The sequence below is a fragment of the Corylus avellana genome, chromosome 2, assembly GCF_965113065.1.
Source record: "Corylus avellana chromosome 2, dhCorAvel1.hap1.2, whole genome shotgun sequence".
Lineage (NCBI taxonomy): Eukaryota > Viridiplantae > Streptophyta > Magnoliopsida > Fagales > Betulaceae > Corylus > Corylus avellana.
This window is the reverse complement of record NC_142491.1, coordinates 45,154,798-45,175,168: the sequence shown is the minus strand read 5'-3', so window position 1 is coordinate 45,175,168 and position 20,371 is coordinate 45,154,798. Positions and strand designations below refer to the sequence as shown.

Genomic DNA, 20,371 nt, shown 5'->3' with positions numbered 1-20,371 from the left:
TCCTACTCAAAGTCTACATTAGAGTAGGAGCCTAAGTCCAATTACAGCTCCCCTAGATCAACTCAAGCTAGAAGAACTAATTCGAGTCTAAAAAGAGAGATAGTTCAAGTCTATCTCAACTCTTCAGAGTTAGTTCAAGTCTACTTCAACTCTTTAGCCTATAAATAGGTCCTTACACAAGGTACAAAAACAAATTCTCAAAGACAAACGTAGGCTTTTTGAGTGTTAAACTTTTACGCTTCTCAGGGCCGGCTCAGGCCCTAGGCGAGTTAGGCCCTCGCCTAGGGCCCCCAATTTAATAAGGCCTAAAAAAATTATTTTTGAGTTAAAAAAATTAAAAAAAAAAAAAAATTATTTTTGACCAAAAAAAAAAATTGAAGGCCCAAATGTTATTTAATAGGGCCTAATTTTTTTTTTTTTTATCCAAATTTAATGCCTCAATTTAATAAGACCCCAATTAATAAGCTCACTATAAATTTTAAAAATAATTCAAAAAATAAATTAAAAAAGGACAAAGCATTAAAGCCTTATACATCATTACGCCAATTCCCTAAAGCTCCTGATGCTACAGTACACGCCTGACGCTACAGTACACGCCTACATCATTCATTCATCCTCTTGTCCTCTTTATTGAAATTTTTTGTTTTTGATGAGAAAATATAAACTTTAGAAATAAAATATTACCATTTATTTTCTATTTATTATTTAGCCATCTAGGGAAAGTCAAGAGCCAAAAATATAAACTGCTATCAATCATGGGCATTTAAATATCAGTCTCTATATTTTCCACTTTACTTCTCCGAGCGACTAAGTCTCTTGTCCTATCTCCAAGAACTGCTTCATAATTCATTTGCCAAATCAGGTTTTATTGTCCTATTTTTGTCATTTATTTTATTATAGTCATAATTTTTTTTTTGATAAATTGTGTTTGTTTAATTTGTTAGTATTTTTAATTAAACATGTCTACCAGAAAATATGCATCTGGATATGAAAAACTTAAAAAAAAAAAAAAAAAAAAGAAGACAAATTGATTGAATCTAAAAAAGGAGCTCTAAATAAATTTGTTATTAGCAATAAACAAAATATTGAGGATAATTTAGGTGAAAAACTCATAAATGAACAAGAAACTCATCAAAAAGAATTAGAAGATAATGAAAATGTTATTGATGTATATATATATATATATATATATATGTTACTTTAAAAAAGAAAAAATTGAATTAAAAAAAAAAAAATTGGTACCTAAAAAAAATAAAAATTTACGCCCAATTTCAAAGTTTTGCCTAAGGCCCCAAAATATGTTGAGCCGGCCCTGACGCTTCTCAAACACAACCTCAAATACGCCCTTAAAATTTATATTTCTCAATCATACTATACATATTAAAGCCAATTACAGAAGAAAAAGCCTATTTATTCTATTAAGGCCCACTACAGAAAAAGCCCCAAACAAAACCGAGCCAAAGCCCAGTAGGTCATCTACTATCAAAAACCCTAGCTCTCGCAACCTCTCTATATACAGTTCACCAAAACCCTCTCACAAAGCTTTGTCGCAGCGTCAGACTCACAAGTGCCTCTCCCCTAGGTCCCTTGCCTCTCTCCCTCTCTCAGATTCCTCTCGCACTCTCTTTTCTTTTCTTCAACGGCTTGACCTAATTTTGTTTAAATTTTTCATCTTTTTGATTTGAAGGTTGCGATTGAATCTCATTGCTGCGACAATGTCTTCCAGTGAGCTTGCTTGCACGTACGCTTCTTTGATCCTCCATGACGATGGAATCGCAATCACTGTAAGACTCACTTCTTTGATTCGTCGCAGATTTGTAGAATATTATTTTGATTAGTAATATATTTCTGAATGTTGTTTGTATAGGCTAAGAAGAGAGTTTAGATTAGATCCATTACAGTTCACTGTATCTTTTTTTTTTTTTGTTTCCCCTCTTAAAAGATAGATGTAAACAGTTTGACCCTTCAGAGTTTAATATTGCCTCGAATTTGATTTTGATTTTTGTGTAACTTTAGGTTAATTGTTTTTTTTTTCCTGACTATTGTAATTATCGGTGGAGAAAACAGCACTGTCATTTTAATTAAGTGTAGTACATGGATCCTCATGCAAAATTTTTCTGTGGTTTCATGCTAATTAGTTTTATTTTTATAAATAATTATTGAATAGGTGGGGGAACGTTTGCATTCTTTAAGTTCATGTGGGTTTGTGTTTTGTTTATGAGAATCAATTTTTAATGAGATTTTTGAAATTTTTTGAGTGGAAGATGAAACCCCTTTTTTGAATTCACGGTTTATCTCTGCTTTGATGCGAATCCAATGTGATTTTGTCAATTTTTATTTAATTATGAAATGATACTTGAACAGGCGGATAAGATTGCGACATTGGTGAAATCAGCAGGGGTCACTGTTGAGTCATACTGGCCCAGTCTTTTTGCAAAGCTTTCAGAGAAGAGGAGCATTGAGGATCTTGTTCTGAATGCTGCTAGTGGTGGTGGTGGTGGTTGTGCTGCTCCTGTAGCTGTGGCTGCTGCAGCTGGTGGGGCTGCTGCTGCTGCTGCTGCCGCTCCTAAAGTTGAGGAAAAGGTAGAAATTTCTCCATCCCTATGATAATACGGTGTTTGGCTTTCATTATGCAAGACCTTTTGCAATTGCCTTGTCCCAAATTGAAAAAAAAAAAAAAAAACAAACAAACAAAAATCATGCGTAGCAGAAATATTGGTACTTTGTGAGTCTGTTCGATTTTCTTAAGTTTTTGTTGGGTAGAAATTTTATGTTGCCTTATTGATTAAATTTCCTTTTTCAATGGTGTAAACAGGAAGAGGCAAAGGAAGAGAGTGACGATGACATGGGATTTAGTTTGTTTGATTAGGTTCTTTTCTTTTCATTGTTAGGCAGTTTAGGACACAAGGTCTTGAATTTTGGTCGTCTTTGATAAATTTTCTTCAATTGACGCATGTTGACATGACTATTAAATCCATTTTATGGAGTTTTTTGATTCATATTTAACTGGAATTTTATGAATTTATTCTTGTGTTGGATTTGTTTCTTTAGTATTATCAGCATGAAATCAAAATTTTTTCACCCAGAATTTTGTGCAAGGGATACACAGCTCAATGTTGAATAAGAGGGGGTGGATTTGATGAGTGAACCCTCACTAGAATGTTGAACCAATAGTTCCCCTGAAAAACTATCATGATTTTTGAAGTATGGGAGTTGCTTTAATGTTTTTGAGGATTTATTATATTCTTCCCTTTATCGTCTGCCCTACTGGCATTTGGTGTTTCTTATGGCCTCGAGAGTAAAAACTCCAATTTGGTGGTTTGTGAAGGGAATTTAGCTTAGGTGCTGTAAAAAACTACCGGACAATATGCTTAACTTGTTCAAGCGTGGGGTGGGGTGGGGTGGGTTGCCTGAGGTACCTTTGCAAGTGGACTTTATAAGAGTTCTCACATTTGCTGTTTGCTATCTTATAATTGTAATAAGACAGCAAAAATATTGGGAATTCTTATTTGCGACTGAGTGTGTTCAAATTTTAAGGAATAATTTCATTCGGCCATCAGCTTTACCTTATGCCTGCTGATAGCCCACATAGAATTCCTCGACCTTGGCTTCAGAGCTTGGACTTTGGGCTTTGAAGTCCTCCTTAGGCCGAATAGCCTGAATCCTCAGAAATTGTCGAGACTAGTGTGTGGGAAGTGGGGAACTTCTAGCCCAGTCCAGACTTCAGAGCACCCCTGGCCCCACCTTGGCTCACACTTACGTGTCATTATTGTTGACCCAAAAATGCATAACCTCCAACATTCGATCACGTCTCCCTACGAGATGTTTCTTGAAACGTGTTAATCGTTTATTGCATATATATATATATATATATATATATAGGAAGGGGGATGCTTCTAGCCCGGTCCAGACTCCACACCACACCTGTTCCGTACTGTGGAGTCGCTTACGTGTCATTAGTACCGGCGGCCAAGAAAGATTCTCGAGTCTTTGCAGTTTGCACACTACACCTACCATCCTTCCTTCGGGATATTTCTAGTAATTTAAGAAATTTGGTCCGGTTCCCTCCAATTCTCTCCCCCTTGGCTTTAAATACCTCCTCTCGCAACCTCTTTTCTCATCGTGTGTGTAAGCCACAAGCCACAAAAGTCCCCAAACAGAACTCTCTCTCTCTCTCTCTGCAGTCAAAGCCCGACGATTCCTACAATCCTCAATCGCAGTCTCTCATCACAGCTCTCGCAGCAATGATGATGATGATGTCTATGTTCAGCTCCTTTCATGCGCTCTGCGCCGAATCCCACGATCAGAAGGTGAGCCTGTCGTCGACGTGTCCCACCAAAGAACCGAAGCCGAAGACGAACGACGGAGAGGGGAATTCGACTCCACCCGAGCGCGTCAGCAGACCGCCGCAACAACAACAACAGCAACAGAGGAGGCCGAGGTTCGCTCTAGAGTTCGATGGGATCCACTGTTTTGAAACCATAGTGCCTTTTTAAGTTTGTTTCTTTGTTTTCTTTTTTAACCCAGATTCTTTTGGAGGTGAATTTTTACTATTATAATGTCTTGTAAAGCTTCAATTTTTAGGAATTAAATTTAAATATGATGTTATGATATATTCTTTCTTTCATCTTCGTGCGTTTCAAACTTGATTTCCGCTTCATGGGGCGTGATTTCTAGCTAATTGAGTTACCTCTTAGGGACCCGTCCCCTTTCCGACCTAATGAATCAAATACAAATGTTCCATAGTAATAGAATTTCATGTCCATTAATGATGTTGGGTTATATGGGAATGTGAACGGATGAGAGAGATTCCCAAATTCAAGCTTATCCATTGTTGGCCTCTATTACAAGAAGTTGGGCATGTGTGGCATTAATGTAAGTGGTGCATCAAAGATTTGATTGGTGAAATAGGCATGTGGTCGGACCCGGAGCACTTTAATTTAATTCTATTAACTAGTCTTGATAGGGTTTATCCCTTTTGATGGTGTGATGTAATCCTCAAGTCACGTGTGCCTCAAGTTTTGTTCAATAAGGAGAATATCTCCATATTATGTTTTATTATTCAATAAGGAGATTATCTCCATGCTCCGGGTCCGACCACATGCCTATTTCACGTGATAAACCCTATCACCATCAAAAGGGATAAACCCTATCACCATGTTTGATGGTGATAGGGTTTATCACGTCAAACGTTTTTCTCTATCTCTTGGAAAGTTGAAGAGATTAGATGGATTTGTTAATTGCCAAATTTAAGTCGTGAACGTCACTTTTATGTCTCTTGAAGGACAATTGTTATTCCACGGCCATTGTAACTTGTAAGCTGTAATTCCTTTTTGACGTGATTGATCTCCTTTGGTAATCGGTTTAAAATCCTTATTCTGTGTTTAAAATTAAGGGTCAATAACTTTTTTAACACCTAATAAGGCTTATTATCAAATGGGTATTTTGGTTTTAAAAGTACCAATAAGTGGTATTTATATACATCCAATAAAGGCATTAAAAACATTAAACTATTATTGTTATTATTATTATTTATTTTTTTTTTAAAAAAAAAGGTATGGTAGTGGCCGCAAATTGGCTTAACAAGCAAAATTAAGATTCCAAAGGGTATGTTGCTGCATTTTTTGCTATTTACCTATGTTGCCTAAAAAACTAAAGTAATTAATGAGGATCTATCATAATTAGATTGATTGACCTAAAATAGAAAGTGGTGCTTAGCTGACCGCCGAACAATTTAAGGTATTGGGCCTACTTGTTCCGAACAATTTCTACAACCCTTTTTGCAGAGACGGAGGGAGGGAGGGCCGGGGTGGGCCATGGTCCCCCCCAAAATAAGGAAAAAAAAATTATAAGTAAAAAAAAAAAAAAGTAAAGTTAAAGTTTTAATTTTAGTCATTTTGCCCCCTCCCAAAAAAAAAAAAAAAAAATTGGCCCTATTTTAAAATTTTTTTGGCCATATCCAATAAAAACTTTTGGCCATATTTTTAATTTTGTTGGCCCATACCCACTAAGTTTTTTTATTTTTGGCCTTTACTTTCAAATGTCAACTTTTTTCTTTGCCCTTACGGTAGTCTTTAGTTCATAAAAAACAACCAAAATAATTTTTTTTAATAAAAAAATTTTGAAGAACCGAAAAAAAAAAATTTGGCTAGCCCTCTCCTATAAAATTTTCTGACTCCGTCCCTGCTTCTTTGTCTGAATTTCGAACAACTTAATCTCAATCCAAAATAAATTAGGTGCTCTTGCCTCTCGGCATCACTTTCCTGGTCAATAAACCTGTATAAACACACAGTCAAATCAGGTGCTCTTTTTAAATCTCTTCTTCTGCCTTTTTATTTTATTTTATTTTTTTCCCCAATTCCTCCTTTTCACACCATTCTTTGCTTGTCTTCACCACCAAGTCATCCCAGATTCCCACATTTCCTTTGCTTTACTTTATCCATCCTGTAATGACATATCATTCAAAGGCTATAAATTGTCTCTTCTAAGAATCAAAGAAGCTCTCCAGGGTGCAATGGCTTCGGGTACTATTTATGCGACAATTCCTGCTATTGTTGCTGCTGCTGGGATTTATTTCTTCGACAGAAACCATTCTAAATCCAAGGTAACAAAGCTTCTATATTTATCTGGTGACATCTCTCCAACACGTTTTATTGCTACTTTAAATTACCATGTTAGTTTTTACATTCAGGAACGTGGAGGCGGGATTCGGGCAGCCATTGATAAACTGGTGGTAAAAGCAAAGGAAGAGGAGAAGACCACAAGGGCGCCAAAGTTTGCTCCACAGTTTGATGGGTTACACTGCTTTGAAACTTTGGTGGGTCGTTAGTTCTGCTTGCTCTACCTTCAAGATAATTATTCGAAGATATGTTTCATTTTAGGGCAACAGATATATGAAACCTAGTGCTTCTGAAAGCAATGCTGTATTATCTGTCACAATCGTTCATCAAAGATCATTTGTTTAGTCATTCAAATTCCAGTGCCATAGAAGAGTAATTAGCTAAGAAAGAAAGTGCAGAATATTTTTCAACCAAAAGAAAACAGTACTGGATCTTCAGTGTGTTATTTTTCAAGCAATAAAACCTTCAGACAAAGGTGTGGAGAGGACGCATAAGCATATCTATTTACAGCATCCTGAGAAATAGAAAATTCATATTTCAGGTTCATATTAACATTGCGTCTTAACTTGTTTAATAAGACATCAAGCGAGTGGAAAAAGAAAAGGTTTGAGGAAAACTTTGAGAGAGAGAGAGAGAGAGAGAGAGAGCTGCTTAGAGATGAAAAGGAAAAGGTTTCATAATTATAACATGCCACTTACAAAGCCAAAACTGAGATGTGAAGGCACTCCTTTGTGAGGCAACAACATTAAAGCTGTGAACCATTTGTGCAGACAAACACAAGCATGGCCCTCAGGTTGCTTCAGCTATCACGATATAATTTCAAAAGAACCAAGTCTAAATCTAAAAGAGTGCAAAGCACTTCAATCTTTATTTAATTAGCGTATGATGTTAATGGAAACGGACCGTGTCAAGATGCAGCTAGATGAATATAAGCAATGAAAGAGTGAAAGGAACAAACACATAAACCCTGAACTACCTGCAATTTGGCAGCCTGGTATTCTACAAGAAAATTTCTGCTTCTAAGTATATACAATGAATCCATATATATAATCTGATCGAGACAGTAGAGGCCACAGAGAACTTTTGATAGAGCATCTCTCTTGAACGGGATGAAGGCAATTCATATAAGATATGAGCTTGCACTCGACATTCTTAGAAAGATTCTAGCAGCAGCACTTCACCTACAGTCTATTCCCTATATTTCCAAACCTTCTGGCCACACCAAATATAACTGCCTTAGTCAAGAGCCCCCGATCAAGACTACAAGCAAGTACAACAGCCCCACCAAAGATGAGGAGCTTTGATATATTCCTCCCCGAGGGTTTGTCAGATGTAGATGCTGTTTGCGTCTCTGACAAATCGTCACTGCTTCCCAATGATTGCAGGTACTCTGAACTTATTTTGGAGTTGATCCGGGCCATAAAGGCTGGTTGAGAGAGTGGTGCGCCTGATGCTCTTGCTTTTTGGTAGGTGCGTAAGCCAGGTTCGATCTTCTTGACAGCTCCCCACATTCCTTTCCGTACTCCAAGCTTTACAATTTCCGATGGAATGCCCATATCTTCATGATGGAAGAGTAGCACCTCACAGGCAGTCAGCTGGCCATTACCTCTTTTCGATTCCACTGTTTTAAGTACAGTAGAATGACAGTTAACACAAATCCGCTCTAGTGAGTCTAGGAGTACATAGAATCAAACATGCTTGGGGCAAACAAATTAACAATGAAATGTTGTTCTATGGTAACTCAAACTTTGAGATTGAGATTGGTTTTTAAGCCAGCTGAGAGAGTGAGTTAAATTATCAAGGAAAAAAAAACTAATTAATTGATTAAAAGAGAGTAAAGCGACATGATTTACCGGCTCGAATGCACCAACTTGAGTAATAAAGGTCGACGCGTCTTGGTTTGTCACGCCTTGGGACAGAAGGGCAAGGTACTCCCTAAGATAAAAAAAGAAAAACATGGGGCCTTTCGGGTTAGAAATCCAAAAAACTGAGCAACAAAGAAAATGAAAAGAAAAACGTTCAACACAAGAAGAAAATGAAAGAAGTGATTGCATAACATTTCTGTTTGATATCAATACATGTCCTTTCCACTCCCTGTTTCTGTACATGTGAAAACCAATTGTGATACTACCCAAAACTACTAAATTGAGATTACTTCTAAGTTGTTCTGAAGTACCCTTCATGTGAATTAATTGTTTGCCTAACTATGAAGGTGCCACTCATATAACACCCCCAAAAGCATATTCGAGCATCCTAGCAATGACTTCCTTGGTATAAAAAAACATGGTTGAATTCAGAATACCAAAATTAACACCCTAACAAAGGCCCCTTGATCCAGACATGCAGTCCCTAAGAAAAGTGAGACAAGTCCCAAGTAAACATATGTTGCTGCCGTTTGAAAAAAAGATTTCCCTTCTCATACCTTTGTCACACAGTAATATGATCTTCCCGATGCCCATATTCGACGACCAATTATGTATTCTCTGTCTTTACAAAAGAAGGGAAACTGCACCATGATTCATTGAAAAAGATAAGCACGTCACCAAGACAATCTATGAAGGAAAAAAAAAAAACAGAAAGAAAATTGATTGGTCTAAATGATTAGGGAAGTCTCACCTTCCGTATCCACTGCACTATCATGGTTCCTGTGGCGGGACACTCTTCTATAGTTGTAGCAAATGCAAGCATATCATCCCAATTTAATCGGAACTCATCATCCCAAAATAAGTCCCTAACAATCTCTGGTGTGGCATCCTCAAAGACAGTGCTGCTACGATATTGTGGAGGACCACACTAGCAACCCCAACAACACAGAAACCAGTCAAACATATGGTCTATTGTCAAAATTAAAAAAAATAAAATAAAATTCCACAGGAAAAAAAGTAACTTCTGATACAATCTGATGTAGCTAGAGTAAAAGCAATCGTTCAAATACCACTTAATTGGTTTAAAGAAATCCTTTAAACAAAAGGTAAACCTACATCGAGATCTCTTCGCCATGCTTGGTAGCTCAAATTTGGGGCGGAGCGATCCATCATATGTATCCAAGGAGGACCCCCATCTTTCATCTCTACAAGCTGGCATAGATGTTCTAAATCCTCCTCAGTCACTAAATTAGGCTTTTCTTCGTGGTGCTGTGACATACTAAACAAGTAGAATCAACAGGTGAGATATCTGTTTCAAATCAAGTTCTCTCTCAAACAGACAAACAAACAATACAACTGTGCATATAGAATCATAAATAACATTACGTAATTGAGATAACTTTATTAAGGTTCAATTGGCATCCCTCGGAGAGAATTCCTCCATTATCATATGTACAGCAGATGTAGGTACAAAAGTGCTATCCTCAAATAGGCCATTCCAAGTATAGGAGTCGTTACCATAATTCTTGGCTGTAAAACAGTTTTAGGATTTCATGATAAAATGAATTACTCACTACCAGTAATCATGATGACATTAGAAAATTCTATGAGCATGAAAAATTCCATATTATGATGAAAAATTTAATGCACAAATAATAACCTGAAGAACTTGAACAACAATTAACAAACTCTCAAGTCAAAATAGTAATTAAATAATAACCAAAACCCAAGAGAGAGAGAGAGAGAGAGAGAGAGAGAGAGAGAGAGAAGCCAATAAATCCTAAATACCTGCACTCTTCATATTCAGTAGGTGAAACATTGGACAGTCTCTTATCCTTCCCATTATCCGTGGTCCAAGAGGGCGATGAAGAAGCTGATAAATTAAAGGGTTTTGACACTAAACAGCTCAATTTGTCTCTTCCCATGGTTGCCCATTTGGGTTTCCATGTCCATCCAACCACAAGTCCAATAACAAAGGCTACACACATAGGAACCAGCAACACCATCGTTCCTGTAAACACTTCCACCATTTTTTGTCTTTCCAATAGTTCATACAAAACCTCAATCAAAGGCGCAAAAGCAGTTCAAAGTAATTCATCAAAAAATTCAAAAAAAGAAAGAAAAAAAAAAAAAAAAACCCAGATAATAATGGGAAAGAAATATGATTGTCAAAATATCATAATTTTGATGGTAATAAGTATGAAAAAGTTAGAAGGAGAGCAAAGCTCGAGGCTTTAACGAAAGGAAGCCAAAAAAAAGTTATCAGGCCCAGAAAAAAATTATCAAATATATTTGGTGAAAAATCAGAGGAAGATGAAGTTAGAAGGTAGAGAGCTTGCGTATTAAGGATTGGGATATGGATTAGGACATGAGCGGTAGGCGGAGGGTTTTAAGAAAAAGGGTGGACTAGTCTGAGGTTCAATAAACTACGCCGTTTAATGGATTAGAAAGCTACACCTCTAGACAGTGATGTTGGGATTGGTGGAGGAGAAGTTCCTTGAGATTACCAAAGAACGTGCGGCGGAATCAAACGCGAAAACATCATTGGTGGAGAGCAAACATCAACGAGAGGAGATGCTTAACAATCAAAAACCGGCCAAAAGCCTCGAACTTGGACCGGAGTCCGGACCTCTCACCTTGCGCCACCACCATACCTACGGCCGTGAGACTTATTAATAGGAAACCCCTTAACATCCTCGTAACATCCAGTGTGTACGGATAAGGATCCTCAAATTTCACCATTTGTAAACATTGAAAAAAGGAAAAATACAAATAGACATTATAAACACTTGAATGGGAAGGGAATAGTGTCGTGTGGGACTTTAACGCCAACGTGTTCTGTCACGCCGACAGGGCAACGGCACTTTTGCTCAGTGGCTTTCAAACGCTGCCACGTGGCGAAAACCAACTGAGCAAGCACTCTGGAGCTAGAGAACGACCCCAGACCCGCAGGCTGCACGCCATCGAAGAACTGCACAAAACCCTATTCGAGAGCCCACTTCGATCTCCAATTCTCCGATTCAATACGGTCTCTGCGGTTAAAAAGCCCTCCAATTTTGACTGACAGCCCAACCGCGTCGCTCCACGTGCCGGTTCGCCAGAATGCTCTGCTCGGTCCCGCCAGCCGGAAAGTCCGGTTCAAACTGGCTCGACCGGCTCCGGTCCAATCGGGGCTTCCCGACCACCTCCTCCGACAACAACAACGACGACAATAACGACAACCTCGGACTCGATCACTTTCTACGCAACCAAAACCCTAGTGAGTCGACCCGCTCGAACTCCGGGTCGACTCAGTCCGACCAGGAACGGGTCGCTAATCGGACCCATGAAAAGGAACATCAGCCACAACAACAATTGTACAATCTCATGAGCAATGTTCTCTCCGAGCTGTTCTTCATGGACGGTGATAATGGTAACACCCAAAGCTCCAAACTTTCCGGGAAAAAGTTTCCCCGGAAACAAACAGCCCCAAAGTCGCTAACTACCTCAACAACAAACAATAACACTCATCTCCAACGAGAAGAAGAAGAGAAAAGTCCTGCGTGTACGCCGAAAGACGAGAATGCCCCGACAACGGCGTCGTTTGGTTCCGATAATCGTTTGACGAAAGTGAAAGAAGGGAATGTGGAAGCGGAGGAGGAGGAGAGAGAGCTGGTGGGGTATTCTGCGAGTGAGGTGACGGTGATCGATACGAGTTTTGGGGTTTGGAAGAGCGAGAAGGTGGTCTTTAGGAGGAAGAACGTGTGGAAGGTAAGGGAGAAGAGAAGGAAAGTGAGAAGCTTTGGGAGGAAGAAGAGGAAAGGGAGTGGTGGGTGTGATGTTGATGATGGTGATGATGAAATCGTTGGTGAGTTGATGAAGAAACCGAAGGTTTCGGGGTCGGAGTCCGTGGCGGGTTCGAATCGAGTAAGATATTATCTGTTTTGTTATGTTTGATTGTATGCATGTAATTCAGTTGCTTGCAGGTTGGGAAGTTATGCTTAATTGAAACCAGTACGGAGTTTGCATGATTTAGGATGTGGGTGTCTGATTATTCATGTTTGCAATCATTTTGAACGCCATTCTGTTTTGGTCATCGGGTTGATGTGGTTTCTGTCAGAATCTAATCTTTGGGACTTTTGTTATTGCATGTTTAAACCTTTGTATTTGCAGTCCGTTTTGATGGCATCTTGGCCGGTGATTGCATTTAGGTGAGGATGGGTCTCATAGTTGGGTGATATATTTTGGCATTTGAAACTCCTTGATCCAGAGTTGGGGATGGCTTTGATAATGGTTAAAAAGCATACGATTCCGTTGTCTTGTTGTTTGCATTTGTGAGATGAATGCACTATGGAATTGAAGAATTCGTATGTGGTTGTAATGCTTGTTGTGATCTCAGTTTCAATGTGATTGGTCTCATTTTATGCTGCTAAAGGTCGAACTCTTAGATACCTTCTTTTTAGCTTGTATGTATTGGCATGTGTCTTGAGTTTGGTGTCTGTTTTGAAACAAGGATTTCAGCTTCCGTCTGGTGTTTTACATTCCATAAGATTATCTAAATTTCATGTCAATATTTAATGACCTTAGTGTGTTTGGACTTGGAAATTATTTTGAATTATAAGTTTTCTCCCTAGTCTTAGATTAGTTGCTAGTGGTGGATTTTGCTTTGGTCATTTCTCTATCGAATTAAAAAACTGTCGGTTGATATTTGTCTTCTTTAATTGTTGGTATTTTATGAATAATTTTCCATTCAACATTGACAAAGACAAGGTCTGAGAGTGCTTGACTAACGTGGTTTGGATTTTTGACAAGTTCATCTTGCATATGCTTGTTGGATTGTCAAGAACAAGTAAAGATAACTCTTTGGATTGTAGTAAAGATAATTCTTTGCATTGTAATAAACAATTCCTTTGCAGGTGACTTGTATAATGAAATGTTTGTTAATTTTTTTTTAAAAAAAAACAGCAATAGCAGTTTGGTAAATAACTTACTTTCATGTTTTTCAAGATAAAGCTTATCCAATTTTTTTTTTCCTTAAAAAAGAAAAAAAAAATTATTCTATTGCTCTTAATGTAAGATAAGTCTCTATATATTTTTTTCTCTCTTTTTTTTTTTTTTTTTTTCTTTTTTCTGATACATGCTCTTTTCTATTGTTGTGGTGCCTTATCATTTTATACTTTTTTTTTGCTTTTCATGCTTTGGGTTTCATCAAGTGTTTATAGTTTTATATTAATTTGCTAAGCCAAGTTGAGTTTAGAGTAGGCGTCTGGTTATGGCTAGATGTATAGGCACTGAGCTATTCTGGTGGTGGACTGTTATGGTTTTTCGTGTGCCTGTTGTTAGTGTTCATGTTGAATTTTATTGAGGTATGAGGTCAATAGACTAAAAATTAGACATTCCTCTGTATGGTGATTGAAAATTTTCTGTTATTTCAAGTAATCAGGTGTGTTTGATGAATTTACAATAGAAATGGAACAGTTGCTGCAATTTCAATTGTTTAATGTAAATTCTGCCTTATGTGCTGATGACATCCATTCTTGTACCTTAAAACATCGTTGCTCTATCATATGTAGCAACAAAGGCCTCTACAGGTTCCTGGCTCCTCATTTTGATTGTAGCATCATTTTTTTTCTGGTTTTTGACATAATATTGAGCTTTCTGAGTTTCAAAATGCTTTACTTGAAATAACACTATCGATTCCCAATATTATTATAATCGTGAAATAAAACTGGAGGAGTAACTTTTCTAGTTGGTTATGTCATATAAGTTGTAGTAACTGCATTCATTTGTCATGCTATCTACGCAATGTTAGAAAGCTATAATTTTCATGAATGATTTTGTTTTATTGGCTGTTGAAGATGTAACTCAGCTTTTGCTAGCTATTCAAACCTTCCCCAGGAAAAAAAAACAAAAACAAAAAAAACTGTGGACTAGCTGTCTAGCTCTCTGTCAGACCTCTTTATTTTGCCTTAACCTGAAGTCGCATCAGTTTTTATGTCAACTTACTTGTATATAATTGGTTCTCCCTGTTTGAGGCACTTGTTCTTGAAATGAGATGTGGCAGATTTAACCATCCTTCTGTAGGATTCACTTCTGGATTTGTTTGACTTAATTAACTATTAATAAGAAATCAAGTAAGCGTGTTAACTTTTGTCTCCCTCAGTTGCATACAAGTATGCTTCATCCCTCTTTAATCAGTGCCTCTCTGGTAGTAGAGTTACCAATTACAACATCATGCATTACTGTAACTGGTTCTGACTACGTGAGATTTGATTTTATGGGCCTAAGAACTCTATTTTTGCCTCTGCTGCCCTTTGTAGGGACAGAATCCTCAGAATGACTTAAGGGAAGAAGTGTGTAAAGACACACCAGATGATCTTACCCAAGTTCCTAAAAAGAGGCAAGTGGACTTGCTCTGCATAAGGTTTCTGACATTATTTTGATTCCAATTCTCATTGCTGTCTGCATGTCAACTAAAAATATAGAGTATAATGATTATCTTGCAGGTTTCCTTTTTCCAGATCACCTAAAAAATCAGGAAAGGGAAGCTCATCTGTTATCCTTATTAAAGGCATGCTTTCAAGCAAGAAACATGGAGAAAAGCTTCTTAAAAAATGCCACGAGGACACTCGGAGATAATTCAAGTCATGAACACAGCTAACCGTCTTGAATACAACTTCCTATTAAATGATTCTCTCTGCAGTGGCCTCAGCAGTCTTCTATCAGCATTTGGTTCTCCTTACGACTACTTTTCTCTCTGGAAGAAGTATGGAGTTTTGGGGTTAATTCACACCTGAACGTCGAACATCTACCTTTCATACAATTGGTTTAACCAATCAACATGGTGTGAATATTTTTTATTCCCGTTCAAAATGAAAATATCATTTTTATTTTCATGTTTCTTGTGTACCTCCAAATTCTGTGTGTTTATGGGTGAGCATCATTGTCACCAGGCTTTCTAAACTGCTACTCACTTCGATCCCATACGAGGAACTAGAAAATTGGATGAAATCGAAGGTTATTATTTAAATATTCTTGTGTGTTGTAGAGGTTTGTTGATTTGCTTTTATCCATGGAGAGCATAAAATCAGATGGCACGCCCATTATTGCCTTTGTATGCTTTGTCAATCAGCAACAATTCTGGATATTGCTCTTGATCATCTCCATCAGTGTTGTTCAGTGCAGTCTCAGCAGAAAGATGAGCAGATTCAAACTGGCAGTCAGGTTTATTAATATTCACTTGCAACTGGATTTTGCCGCTTCAATTGCCATTATCAGCTCACCAAGCATACAACATTGGGACCATTATGTAACAAACACTTTAAACTTGGGAAAAAGGCATCAGAGTTTCTTTGGATTGTATTAGATATTTGGGATCAAATCCAACTTTAATCAAGTCGCACAAATTAAGAGATAGGATCATAGGAGAGTGACTGTCAATTATAAATGAAAATTAAGAAATGAGAGAGTATATGTACTACCTTCAGTTGTGAAGTCCGTAGGTCCAATCGATTTAGTCTCTATGAGAAAACAAGGTGTAGAAGAACTTGTTACAATATTGATTTGAAAAAGAAAAAAACTTGGGGGGGAAAATCATTCTTGAAGTTTATTAGGAAACTACACTTAGCCCATCAATCTACCACCTCATTTGCAATGGCTCCAATCTTTCAATTAGGTTAATGTACTTTACCAATCTACCAATGGGGTTTTAATGTTTCCCTTTTGCCATGAAAAAGATTAAAATGCCCATAAAAATTAAAAAAAAAAAAAAAAAATCAAAGAACTGGTGACCCACGGGCGTAGCCATAGCCCATAGGTCACCAAATAGTGCCATGAATTATTATTATTATTATTATTTTTTCTGTCTTTTTTTTTTAAGTGGGGGGGGTGGGGGAAAGGGGGACATTGCAATCTCTTTGATGGATTGATAGGATACATTAAGCCAAATTAAAAAATTTGAGAGGTAGTAAATATAGTTTCCCAAATTTATTAATTATTCAGCTAAAAACTTGGTTTGGAAGGCCTTGAAGGTATATGTATGTTAAAAAGGAATATCTCGATGGACCATAAAATGTGAAAGACCTGAGACCTCATATTGGGTTGGGTAGGCCCAAACATTGGTCACCATTTTTTCAAGTCCACAATTTCACTTCTCCATTCAAAGCACACCCGCGGCAAAACTGCGAACGCGCTGTTTACTAGTTAAAGAGAGCAAATGGTTGCTCTACTCACTTTGTTTGCAAACCCTTTTCCTTATTCTTCTTCTTCTTCTTCTTCTTCTTCTAGTCTTCTACCGCACCCACCAATCCCTCCCAGAACTGTTCGATTCTCACTCGCTTTAGTTTCAGCTTTCCATCCCCATAAATGGTTCTCTGTCTTAAATGTCAGTAAAGCCTCAAGAATCGAACTGAAACCGCTATTCGCCGAAGTGGGTCTTCGACCCACTGACCAGATTTCAGTCCAATGCAGTTGTAACAAGACGCCCACCGATCTTCGCATTGATACAGGTGAGTAACTCTCAGAGGCATATTCTCAAACACGATTTAGTCCTTGAAAATATTCTCGGTAATATATGCTTATGTTTGGTTTCAGGGTTTCTCTTTGCATTCTTTAGAGAAATTGGACTTGACGAAAAAGAAACCGAATTGCTATTGGAAAAGAACCCAGCTTTGGCATTGACATCTTTGGATTCAGTACGTGCTAGGGTTCATTCCTTACAATCGGTTGGAATTAATAGCCTAGATTTTTCTTACTTAATTGCAAAATGTCCCAGTGTGTTAACATCTGAGGAAATTGGTCCATTTATATGTTTTGTGCGAGATGAATTGGAAGCTAAGATTGAGCCTGCGCAGCTCAAGCGCCTTTTGACCTCCACTGACCCAAGATTCTTGGTGGGTTTTGATCAAAAGGTTAAATTGCTTCTTCATCATGGAGTCCCGCGTGAAAAGATTTTTTTTGTGCTAAACAACGTCAATTTAACCAAAGCATTGTGTCTTAGGCCAGTGGAAGAAATTGAAAAGACCATTACTTATTTGAGCCGCTTTGGTGGCATTGATTTGATTGTAAGGCGTCCAGCGATTCTCAATTATGATTTGGACAGTCAGTTGACACCGAGAATCGGGTTTCTCTTGGAGCTCAGTGGGGAAGATAAGGATGCCACGGGGCTTGTGCTGCGTAAGTTCCCTTTGATTTTGAGTTACAGTGTGAGGCATGTGGCGGGCCATGTAGAGTTCCTGAGGTCGTTTGCTGGCCTGAATGATCAGGAAATCTTCAGGATTTTGCTTGTGTTCCCAAGTTTAGTTAGTGCCAGCAAGGAGAGGAAATTGCGTCCTAGGATAGAGTTTCTCAAGCAATGTGGGTTGGATTCTGGTGATATTTTCAAGTTCTTGATCAAGGCTCCCTTGTTTCTAGGCCTGTCATTGAATAACCTTGAGTATAAACTTGTGTTTTTGGTGAAGATTGGGTATAGATATAGAACAAAGGACATGTCAGTGGCAATGGGATCTGTAACCAGAACAAGCTGTGAGAATTTACAAAAGGTAATTGGGCTATTCTTGAGCTACGGTTTTTCTTGTGCTGACATTGTTTACATGAGCAAGAAGCACCCCCAAATACTGCAATACAATCCTAGTTCTTTGGAGGAGAAGATGGAGTACTTGATAGAGGACATGGGTCGTGAAGTTGGAGAGTTGTTGACTTTTCCTGCATTCCTTGGTTACAAGCTTGACGAGAGAATTAAGGCTAGGTATGAGGCAAAGAAGAGGATTACTGGAGAGGGAATGTCGCTCAATAAGCTGTTAACCGTTTCGACTAAGACATTCTCTACAAAGAAGAAAGAGAAAAAGCTATTACACACGGTTGAGAAACTGAATAGCAATGAAGGTTAGATAGTAATGCATGCTCCTTTCTATAAGCAAGGTTTTAATCACTCATGGCGTGTTTATTTCAACAACCGCTTGAAACTTTCTCCTCTGCTAATTTTGATGTACAAGAACTCTATTTTTACTATTTTAGCTGGTTCAGACAATTGCAGATTGGGGAGTGAGAAGATTGAAATGATTCTTCCAACTATTGAAGACCTGAAAGGCCTGAAGCTTGAGTAGTAGGAAATCTGCTCTGGGATAAGCTTTGTTATGTTCAAATCTATACAATGATCAAGAGTAGCTTAATTTCATAAACTTTCTTTTTGTGAAAATCAACTCTATTAAATCTGTTTCAGCATGTTACAAAATTTCTATTGGTTGCTGAAATAAGAATGAGGAAAGTAATGGAAAATGAGGCCCTGTATGCACTTTTTGTTGTTGTTATATTTGGTGTTTTGAAAGTAGAGAACATATTCATTCAAGACAGAAAGAGGTAGTTGTAGACCCAATCAAGTGAAGGTTTTGTTTAAATGGGTCCCAGGTTTTAAAATTTTCAGTTAATTAGAATTATTCACCTTAAATTATGGTATCATTTGCATGTCACTCTAAACTGCACATTTTTGTGATTAACACCCTAATTTGAGATTAATTTGCAACACTCACAATCCAAAATACTGTCAAAATAAAAAATTAGTAGGTAGGATGAGGTGGGAGGTGGGCGTAAACAAAATTTTCCTCCAAATTGAGTTCGAGTAATTTCATCCAACTCAATCTTTTAAATTAACATGTATCCAAAATGGATACATGTTAGTTTAATAAATTGAATGCGAGGAAATTCTTCAAACTCGGTTTGGAAGAAAACTTTGTTCAGGTGGACGTTGCAAATTAATATGTACTAATATGTTAATTCAACGTACCATTGCATCCCATCATTCTAACATGTACATTAGTTTGTTAATTTGAACACTGATTTAGATGATGTGGTGGACAATGCACATTACTCTCGAAATAGGGGATTGATAGTCCAAGGTGCACAGTACAGTTAACCATAAATTCTTGATTTAATAATTTGAAGGATCATTCTGGGCAGGTGAATTCCAGTTTTCTTTGATATAATTAAAGAATCATTTGAAGATTAAAAAAGTACAGTTCCTCTGTTGGAGTTGGTTCCAGGTATGCCTACACTTCAAATCTTTTATTACATTATTACGACTTTTCCAATATAAGGGACATCTTTCCATGTCGCTACCAAAGGCACAACCAACTAATATTCAACTATTTCTTAGAAAAGAAAAAGAAAAAACCTAATATTCAACTATTATAAAGTAGCCTATGATATCATCTGTTTAATGTATATGTAACATGGCATGTGGGACAGTAGGAGCAGATAGGGTCTAGATTCCATGCAACGGAATTGTTTAGTTGTTCATTGCATATGTTCAAATTATCTGAACACCTACTCGAATAAGGTGGGGCTTGAGTACTCTCTCACAAGAGGTTGTCCATTGCATATAGCATTCTGGTATAAAAACAGGAAAAATTATCGACACAACCATCAACCACCCCACATAACACCCATACGTATGAAATTGAAAGAAATAATATAGACTTGACAAGTGATGATTTAATATAGCATCAGAGGAAGGATTGTGAGTTCGAACCCTAACTCTCATAGTTTATTCTCCATTTCAATTAAAATTTTTCACAATGTTACAATATTAATTACATAATTAATTCACCTCTTCTTATCAACTTTACTTTTGAGATAAGTATTGATTACTCTCTCCGTCCGAGCATAACAATTATTCTTTTGAAAAAGAAGGGAGGTAGCAAACCGTTTGAGCAATTGTACTGTTATGCAGCACTTTCCTAAGATTCTATCCCACAAAACAAAGAAGTAGAGCAGTAGATAAATAAGGACATGCTATGATAAATAGCAGCCATACAATCATGGCATAACGACAGAGAAGTAGATAAAGTCTTAGGATCAATAATAATTGTGCTGTGAAAGAAGTCTTCTGAGAAGACAGTGATATGACCTTGG

General features: G+C 37.5%; 4 protein-coding genes across 5 annotated transcripts; 3 read left to right on the top strand and 1 right to left on the bottom strand.

The window, feature by feature from the left end:
* Positions 1 to 1,472: 1,472 nt before the first annotated feature.
* On the top strand, positions 1,473 to 3,023 carry LOC132184588 (60S acidic ribosomal protein family). The gene is made up of 4 exons (XM_059598280.2): positions 1,473 to 1,582; positions 1,688 to 1,784; positions 2,365 to 2,583; positions 2,816 to 3,023. The coding sequence occupies exons 2-4, from the start codon at positions 1,716 to 1,718 to the stop codon at positions 2,867 to 2,869; spliced, it is 342 nt and encodes a 113-aa protein (XP_059454263.1). The 5' UTR covers positions 1,473 to 1,582; positions 1,688 to 1,715; the 3' UTR covers positions 2,870 to 3,023.
* Positions 3,024 to 7,455: 4,432 nt separating this feature from the next.
* Positions 7,456 to 10,606, bottom strand: LOC132180673 (uncharacterized). The gene is made up of 6 exons (XM_059593578.2): positions 10,274 to 10,606; positions 9,602 to 9,764; positions 9,237 to 9,413; positions 9,043 to 9,126; positions 8,474 to 8,555; positions 7,456 to 8,241 (listed from the first exon to the last, which is right to left on the bottom strand). Exons 1-6 carry the CDS (start codon positions 10,513 to 10,515, stop codon positions 7,802 to 7,804), a joined length of 1,188 nt encoding a protein of 395 aa, XP_059449561.2. The 5' UTR covers positions 10,516 to 10,606; the 3' UTR covers positions 7,456 to 7,801.
* Positions 10,607 to 10,759: 153 nt separating this feature from the next.
* On the top strand, positions 10,760 to 15,500 carry LOC132180679 (fantom protein). The gene is made up of 3 exons (XM_059593585.2): positions 10,760 to 12,391; positions 14,785 to 14,864; positions 14,971 to 15,500. Exons 1-3 carry the CDS (start codon positions 11,588 to 11,590, stop codon positions 15,101 to 15,103), a joined length of 1,017 nt encoding a protein of 338 aa, XP_059449568.1. The 5' UTR covers positions 10,760 to 11,587; the 3' UTR covers positions 15,104 to 15,500.
* Positions 15,501 to 16,561: 1,061 nt separating this feature from the next.
* Positions 16,562 to 18,755, top strand: PTAC15 (plastid transcriptionally active 15). Of its 2 annotated transcripts, XM_059579327.2 has the most exons (3): positions 16,562 to 16,971; positions 17,057 to 18,346; positions 18,488 to 18,755. In XM_059579327.2, exons 1-3 carry the CDS (start codon positions 16,680 to 16,682, stop codon positions 18,565 to 18,567), a joined length of 1,662 nt encoding a protein of 553 aa, XP_059435310.2. In that variant the 5' UTR covers positions 16,562 to 16,679; the 3' UTR covers positions 18,568 to 18,755. The 2 variants fall into 2 exon arrangements, with proteins under 2 accessions (XP_059435310.2, XP_088369789.1); XM_088513663.1 differs by lacking the exon at positions 18,488 to 18,755 and having other exon boundaries at positions 17,057 to 18,439.
* The last annotated feature ends 1,616 nt before the right edge of the window (positions 18,756 to 20,371 follow it).

What these genes read in the sequence shown, in the direction of transcription:
- PTAC15 (XM_059579327.2), top strand. Translation starts at nt 16,680, where the DNA reads ATGGTTGCTCTACTCACTTTGTTTGCAAACCCTTTTCCTTATTCTTCT. An exon ending in CGATCTTCGCATTGATACAG is followed by an intron (nt 16,972 to 17,056) that starts GTGAGTAACTCT and finishes GTTTGGTTTCAG; the next exon opens with GGTTTCTCTTTGCATTCTTT. An exon ending in GAAACTGAATAGCAATGAAG is followed by an intron (nt 18,347 to 18,487) that starts GTTAGATAGTAA and finishes TAGCTGGTTCAG; the next exon opens with ACAATTGCAGATTGGGGAGT.
- LOC132184588 (XM_059598280.2), top strand. Translation starts at nt 1,716, where the DNA reads ATGTCTTCCAGTGAGCTTGCTTGCACGTACGCTTCTTTGATCCTCCAT. An exon ending in ACGATGGAATCGCAATCACT is followed by an intron (nt 1,785 to 2,364) that starts GTAAGACTCACT and finishes ATACTTGAACAG; the next exon opens with GCGGATAAGATTGCGACATT. An exon ending in CTCCTAAAGTTGAGGAAAAG is followed by an intron (nt 2,584 to 2,815) that starts GTAGAAATTTCT and finishes TGGTGTAAACAG; the next exon opens with GAAGAGGCAAAGGAAGAGAG.
- LOC132180673 (XM_059593578.2), bottom strand. Translation starts at nt 10,515, where the DNA reads ATGGTGGAAGTGTTTACAGGAACGATGGTGTTGCTGGTTCCTATGTGT. An exon ending in CATGGCGAAGAGATCTCGAT is followed by an intron (nt 9,414 to 9,601) that starts GTAGGTTTACCT and finishes TGGGGTTGCTAG; the next exon opens with TGTGGTCCTCCACAATATCG. An exon ending in AAGTTGGTGCATTCGAGCCG is followed by an intron (nt 8,242 to 8,473) that starts GTAAATCATGTC and finishes TACTTAAAACAG; the next exon opens with TGGAATCGAAAAGAGGTAAT.
- LOC132180679 (XM_059593585.2), top strand. Translation starts at nt 11,588, where the DNA reads ATGCTCTGCTCGGTCCCGCCAGCCGGAAAGTCCGGTTCAAACTGGCTC. An exon ending in CCGTGGCGGGTTCGAATCGA is followed by an intron (nt 12,392 to 14,784) that starts GTAAGATATTAT and finishes TGCCCTTTGTAG; the next exon opens with GGACAGAATCCTCAGAATGA. An exon ending in ACCCAAGTTCCTAAAAAGAG is followed by an intron (nt 14,865 to 14,970) that starts GCAAGTGGACTT and finishes ATTATCTTGCAG; the next exon opens with GTTTCCTTTTTCCAGATCAC.